General features: G+C 44.0%; 1 protein-coding gene across 1 annotated transcript in view; it reads left to right on the top strand.

Annotated features, from left to right (window-relative positions):
* The window catches only part of LOC112071229 (rho GTPase-activating protein 12-like), a 47,448-nt gene that overhangs the window by 10,572 nt on the left and 29,131 nt on the right, over nt 1-7,745 (top strand). Inside the window, 2 exon segments of the mRNA XM_070439311.1 lie at nt 4,389-4,443; nt 4,446-4,489. Coding sequence (XP_070295412.1) covers nt 4,389-4,443; nt 4,446-4,489 — 99 coding nt within the window.

Here is a 7,745-nt window from a genome sequence, read left to right as displayed (position 1 = left end):
ATGATGATGATCTTCATCAGATGACACTCATAGGACATCATGTTACACAATACATTTATGTTTTGTTCGATAATGTGCATATTTATATCCACAAATCTCGGTTTACTTTGGCCATGTTCAGAAATGCCTCCAAAATATCAGAGAAATTGCAGGAAGCCACGTCAAATAACAGAAATACTCATCATAAACTTTGATGAAAGATACATGTTTTACCATAGAATTAAAGATACACTTGTTCTTATAAATGCAACCGCTGTGTCAGATTTCAAAAAAACTTTACGTAAAAGCACACCATGCAATAATCTGAGTATATTACAGGGAATTGAATAGGCGATGAGTTTAACATCGACCAGCCTCAGAATTCTCACTTCCTGTTTGGATTTTTTCTCTGTTTTTTGCCTGCCATATGAGTTCTGTTATACTCACAGACATAATTCAAACAGTTTTAGAAACTTCAGAGTGTTTTCTATCCAATACTAKTAATAATATGCATATATTAGTAACTGGGACTGAGGAGCAGGCCGTTTACTCAGGGCACCTTTCATCCAAGCTACTCAATACTGCCCCTGCAGCCATAAGAAGTTAAAGAGGAGTCTGTAATTTGCTTTCTAATGATCATGATCTTTTCCTCAAAGACGTTAATTAATTAATCACTGCTGAAGTGAAAGCTATCCTCTCGGGGAATGCTGCTTTTTTTTTAGTTAGCTTTGCGACAGTATCAAAAATACATTTGGGATTGTTCTTATTCTCCTCAAGTTGTAAAAATATGATGATCGAGCAGCAGTGAGGGCTCTTCGATACTGCACGGTACTGTCTTTCCAAGCTAGTCTGAAGACTTCCAGTTTGGTGTAGCACCATTTCCGTTCCAATTTTCTGGAAGCTTGCTTCAGGGCTCTGGTATACTTCAGGGCTCTGGTATACTTCAGGGCTCTGGTATACTTCAGGGCTCTGGTATACTTCAGGGCTCTGGTATACTTCAGGGCTCTGTTATTTCAGATTTTATACCAGGGAGCTAGTTTCTTATGACAAATGTTTTGTTTTTATGGGTGCGACTGAATCTAGGGTATTGCGCAAGGTTAAATTGAGTTCCTCAGTTAGGTGGTTAACTGATTTTTGTCCTCTGACGTCCTTGGGTAGGTGGAGAGAGTCTGTAAGGGCATATATGAATCTTTGGGTTGTCTGAGAATTTATAGCACAGCTTTTGATGCTCCTTGGTTGGGGTCTGAGCAGATTATTTGTTGCGATTGCAAACATAATAAAATGGTGGTCCGATAGTCCAGGATTATGAGGAAAAACATTAAGATCCACAACATTTATTCCATGGGACAAAACTAGGTCCAGAGTATGACTGTGACAGTGAGTAGGTCCAGAGACATGTTGGACAAAACCCACTGAGTCGATGATGGCTCCTAAAGCCTTTTGGAGTGGGTCTGTGGACTTTTCCATGTGAATTTTTTTCCATGTGAAAAGTCACCAAAAATTTGAATATTATCTGCCATGACTACAAGGTCAATAGGAATTCAGGGAACTCAGCGGAGGACACGCTGTGAAAGGCCTGTTAACAGTAGCTATAAAAAAGTGATTGGATAAAAAGTGATTGGGTACAATTAAATGTACAATATCAAACAAGATAATATAAATCATAAGACAATTTCATGACTGGAAGCTCAAAAGACGAAAACACAATCTTTTTTTGTTGTAAATGAAATATGCTATCGTAAATGTCAGCAACAACCTCCGCCTTGGGGATGCACGGGGGATGTGTTTACTAGTGTAACCAGGAGGTGAAGGCCTCATTTTAACACAGTAAATTCCATCAGGCTTAAGCCATGTTTCAGTCAGGAAAAATCACATCAAGATTATGATCAGTGATAGTTCATTGACTATAACTGCCTTGGAAGTGAGGGAATCTAACATTAAGTAGCCCTATTTTGAGATGTGAGGTATGCACGATCTCTTTCAATAATGACAGGAGATGGAGGAGGTCTTTATTCGCAGTGAGATTGCTAAGGCGAACACTGCCATGTTTAGTTTTGCCAACCTAGTCGAGGCACAGACACGTCTCAATGGGAAGCTTGAGCTGACTACACTGACTGTGCTAAGTGGCAGACTCCACTAAGCTGGCAGCTCATTGTGGACCTAGGGAGTTAGAAGCCCCTTCTATGTTTCGTAGATAAGATGAGAGCAACCCTCACAGCTAGATTGGAGTCCGCAACTCCTCAGCAGGCCAGGCTTGGTCCTGTTTGTGGGTGAGTCCCAGAAAGAGGGCCAATCACACATTCTATCTTTTGGGGGGGCAGAAAACAAGTTTTCAATCAGCGAATTGAGTTTGTGACACTCTTCTGTAGAGCATCATCACTCCCCCTAACTGGGAGGGGGCCAGAGACAATACTCAATGCCGCACATCTTTCTAGCTGATTTACACGCTGAAGCTATTGTTGCGCTTGGTGACTTCTTACTGTTTCATCCTAACATAGTTGGGGCCGACGTCGATAACAATATCTCTATACTCTCTACACTCGCCAGATTTAGCTTTAGCCAGCATCATCTTCAGATTAGCATTAAGTCGTTTTGCCTGCCCCCTGGTAAAACAGTGTATGATCGCTGGATGATTAGTTTAAGTCTAAATACTGCGGGTAATGGAGTTGACGACTAGGGTTCTCATTTGTAGAGCTAATGGTGGGAGGCTTCGGCGTTCAGACCCCATAACGGTTGGAGGAGAGACCAGAGAAGACTCTGACTCCGACTCTCCTCTCACATCCCTCTCTCCACATCCCTCCTCTCCCCTATCCTCCTATCCTCCTCTCCCCAATCTCCTCTCTCCCCCCATCCTCCTCTCCCCATCCTTGAAGAGGGAGGGGGTAAAGGTCAACACTATTTTAAGGTTGGCATCCATTGACGAGGGAAGGGGGTAGGTCAGACACTACTTTAGGTTGCCATCCTTGAAGAGGAGGGGTAGTGTCAGAGCAACTAACTTTAGGTTGGATCCTTGAAGAGGGAGGGGTAGGTCAGACACTACTTTAGGTTGGAATCCTTGAAAGGGGAGGGGGTAGGTAGACACTATGTAGGTTTGCCATCCTTGAAGAGGGAGGGGTAGGTAACACTAACGTAGGGTTGGGCATCCTTGAAGAGGGAGGGGGGTAGGTCATGACACTACTGTAGTTGGCATCCTTGAAGAGGGAGGGGTAGGTCAGACACTACTTTAGGTTGGCATCCTTAAGAGGGAGGGGGTAGGTCAGACACTACTTTAGGTTGGCGTCCTTGAAGAGGGAGGGGGTAGGTCAGACACTACTGTAGGTTGGGATCCTTAAAGTGGAGGGGGTAGGTCAGACACTACTTTAGGTTGGCATCCTTGAAGAGGGAGGGGGTAGGTAGACACTACTGTAGGTTGGCATCCTTGAAGAGGAGGGGGTAGGTCAGACACTACTTTATGTTGGCATCCTTGAAGAGGGAGGGGGTAGGTCAGACACTACTTTAGGTTGGCATCCTTGAAGAGGGAGGGGTAGGTCAGACACTACTGTAGGTTGGCATCCTTGAAGAGGGAGGGGTAGGTCAGACACTACTTTAGTTGGTCCTTGAAGAGGAGGGGTAGGTCAGACACTACTTGGTTGGATCCTTAAAGTGGGAGGGGTAGGTCAGACACTACTTTAGGTTGGCATCCTTGAAGAGGGGGGTAGGTCAGACCTATGTAGTTGGCATCCTTGAAGAGGGAGGGGTAGGTCAGACACTACTTATGTGGCATCCTTGAAGAGGAGGGGTAGTCAGACACTACTTTAGTTGCATCCTTGAAGAGGAGGGGTAGGCAGACACTACTTAGGTTGCATCCTTGAAGAGGAGGGTAGTCAGACACTACTGTAGTTGCATCCTTGAAGAGGAGGGTAGTCAGACACTACTTAGGTTGGCATCCTTGAAGAGGGAGGGGTAGGTCAGACACTACTGTAGTTGGCATCCTTGAAGAGGAGGGGTAGTCAGACACACTTAGTTGCATCCTTGAGAGGGGGTAGTCAGACACTACTGTAGGTGCATCCTTAAAGTGGAGGGTCAGACACTACTGTAGTTGCATCCTTAAAGTGGGAGGGTCAGACAGTCAAGTCAGTGGTTCCATGTAGGAAGTGGTTCATAGGCTTGTGTCCCTTATGGCACCCTATTCCCTATATTGTGCACTACTATACTACCCCGTAAGGCTCAGGTCAAAAGTAGTGCACTATATAGGAATAGGGTGCCATATGGGACACAACCAAGTGATTCAGCTGTAGTCTAGTGGTGACTCTCTAACACACAACAGTGTGCTGATACCTCACCAACAACCCTCTGGGTTGACAGTGGTTTGACAAGATCCATTGTCATGTGTGTGTGTGTGTGTGTGTGTTTCTGCTCTCTTCCCGTAGTTTGGAGGAAGCCAGTCTAAACCAGAGTTCACTGTGGACCTGAGAGGAGGATCTATAGAATGGCTTCCAAGGACAAGTCCAGCAAGAAGCATGTCATTGAGGTGAGAGGCTCTGCACTACAAAACATTCATATGTCTCCAGTTTCTTCAGGGCTACAACGCTGCTTCAGACACATACAGCCATAGCACTATGAGCCAATCAAACCACATTTATTTCTAAAGCTCTTTTACACAGCATTTGTCACAAAGTGCTGTACAGAAACCCAGCCTAAAACCCCAAACAGCAAGCAATGCAGATGTAGAAGCACGGTGGCTAGGAAAAACTCCCTAGAAAGGCAGGAATCTAGAGAGGAACCAGGCTCTGGGCTCTCAGTCCTCTCTGGCTGTGTCGGGTGGAGATTATAACAGTACATGGCCATTAAGGCCAGATTGTTCTTCAAGATGTTCAAACGTTCAGAGATGACCAGCAGGGTCAAATAATAATCACAGTGGTTGTAGAGGCTGTTGTCGTGCTGTTGTTTTTGTCCGATATCGATATCCAATATTTTCCTTGCCCCCCCCAAAAAACTGATACCGATAACCAATATTTAACATTTTGGTGGTCTTTTAAGCATTCTAGTACAGTTAAGTAGTTAACACACACACACACACACACACACACACACACACGGACGCAGCGGTCTAAGGCACTGCATCTCAGTGCAAGAGGTGTCACTACAGTCCCTGGTTCGAATCCAGGCTGTATCACATCCGGACGTGATTGGGAGTCCCATAGGGCGGCCCAGCGTCGTCCAGGTTTGGCCGGGGTAGGCCGTCATTGTAAATAAGAATTTGTTCTTAACTGACTTGCCTAGTTAAATATAGTTTACGCACACACACACTACACTGACCAAAAAGTTATTTTGTTGACATATGTCCCCATTACCAGTAAAATATAATCAACATGATGTGTGATGCAAATAGTATAATTATGCCATAATTTAATAGATCATGCTAAACGAGGTTGGAATGTTATATAAAATCAACAAAAGACAATAATCTGTTGAAATCACATTGGATGTATGATACTTTAGAGTTGCATTGGGGGCATACTTATTTCACTGTACAGGCTTACCTACGGATTGTGGATCAATGACACYGGGTATCAMTCTCCTCAGTGACACCCAGAGAACATTAGCATCGTAGCTCTTATTGCGGACCTTTGTGTATTGAACACTATTCCAGAGGAAAAACAATACTGCGTGGATGTGTTACGCACGCCTCTATGAAGAGGGAGCGCAAACACCGCTGCTACCAACTCTACTCCGCGTGAAAAGTGAAGGAGTTATGGACCTGTAGGTCGAGAAAAAGACGCAAAAAAGGCAGAAATTAACCACGGTTTACTAGGAATTTATTTCAATCCACGGTAATAATGGGGAAAGGGGCTGGACGGAACACAAAGCAAGAAAAGTAAATTGTCAAGCCCCTCCCTCTCCTATCTAACCTGCTACCCACACTATACTATTTCTTAGCAACCACCTGCGTGCCTCTAACAAAATACAAGGAGGTGGTCCACCCAGGTCTATCTAACTAGTGCTGCCTAGATGCAGTGAATATACTACGGGTATATGTATGCCCGCGGGCCCTCTTTCCTTAAGCACTTCCCTAAGGTGCCTTCCCCTTCCCCCCTGGGAACAAATGAGACAGAATATCAAACAATATCTCAAACAAACTAAGAAACAAAGGACATCAAATAAGCTCTATCTGAGCAACAATCTCACACAGAACATACCAACTGCTCCCAGCAAAAACTAACACAGTACATACCAACGACCAACATGCTATAACCCTCAGCAATGATCTATATCACGTTCAATCTCTCCAGCAATGATCTAAGCCTGCCTATGATCTCCCTCTTCTGAACAACAGTACTCTGGCTTTTATAGCTTCAGAAGGCATTGGTAATTGGAGATAGCTGCGTCTTGACGAGGGGGCGGGGTCAGCTCTCCAATCATCAATTGGGGCGGACCAATCAGCTGCTTGGGGAGAATTTCAGGAAGCCATCTCCTGAAACACACACTCAAATACAAACTACAACACAGAAACTGGGGAACGTAACAGATGTTTTGGAGTCTGATAACTCTGAGTAGGACGTTGGGAAAAAATGTCTTGGCAATTGAGTAGACTGATACCCCATTTCATTGATCCCCAATCCTTAGGTAAAGCTGTACAGTGTAATATGAATGTCAATACACACAAAAGGCTGACTGGGGAGGTGATTTCACACAGTCACAGTCCCGCGATAAGAGCAACAACGCTAATGTTTGCGTAAACTCTTCACAGTTGTGTTCTGTGGGTGTCACCGAGTAGACTGATACCCCATTTCAGTGCCTCACATTCCAACCTTGTTTAACATTATCTAGTCTAAATATGTCATGATTCCACCAATTGTAACCTCCTGCATCACTTTCAAAGATGTACTTTTATTTTYAAYGCAAACRGCYAATTCCACTATTGTGCCTAATCCTTATTGTGGCTAGCTRCACAACACATAACCAGGTCTGGTCGGGCATCYCTAGCCAGATGAAGCTAGCTGGCTGCTTATAACTTTAGCTTTGGGCAACAGGGTGAAGTAGCTGGCTAGCTATTTATTTTCATGAACTGAAGTTCAATTTCAATAGGCGAACGACAAGTGGGTTCCTAGTTAATACTTACTTACAAAGATTCCTKAATCATTGCTAAGAATAGTGAAAATGACTGAGGTTTCTACTGGTCATTGTTTTCAGGCTGGTTGTATTGGTGCAAGCTAGSTACCAAACTAAAGCTAGCTAGCTACCCCAGAAGTTGCGGTCGAACAAATAATGCTTTATTACCAACGCTGTATTGTAAACACATCGTTCGTGGCCGGTGTTTGCTTGTTTGCAGACTTTTTTGTACAGCTTTGACAGTGCTACTGATAGTAGTGGTGGCGCTTGGCTTGCACATGCAAATTCAGAACACACAACATTCTATAATTTGATGTGCCAAATTAAAAACTTAGTTAACGCGTCAAATAGTGTTATTGTCAATTAGTGTTATTTGACGTATCTTTTTTGACACGCAAAGACCCAAACAACGTAGGTCGTGAAGCTAATAGCAGTGACGCTATTACTGTGTAACTCCGGGTAGGGCAACATCTGAACAATAGRGCACTTGGTAACGTTAGTGTATACTGGTGCTCGAACCAGTCGTCAAAGCCAACATCACCCACGACAGAGAACGGTTCATTGTCAAGGGCAATGAATTCCATTATCTTGGTGTTAATGGATTTTGCCTATGAATTGTCTCGCTGAAATTTTCTTACTCTTTCAAATGACTGCTCGACTTGTTGGCTGCTCGA

Source organism: Salvelinus sp. IW2-2015, unplaced genomic scaffold (assembly GCF_002910315.2).
Source record: "Salvelinus sp. IW2-2015 unplaced genomic scaffold, ASM291031v2 Un_scaffold1551, whole genome shotgun sequence".
Lineage (NCBI taxonomy): Eukaryota > Metazoa > Chordata > Actinopteri > Salmoniformes > Salmonidae > Salvelinus > Salvelinus sp. IW2-2015.
This window is presented reverse-complemented; position numbering and strand designations above follow the sequence as displayed.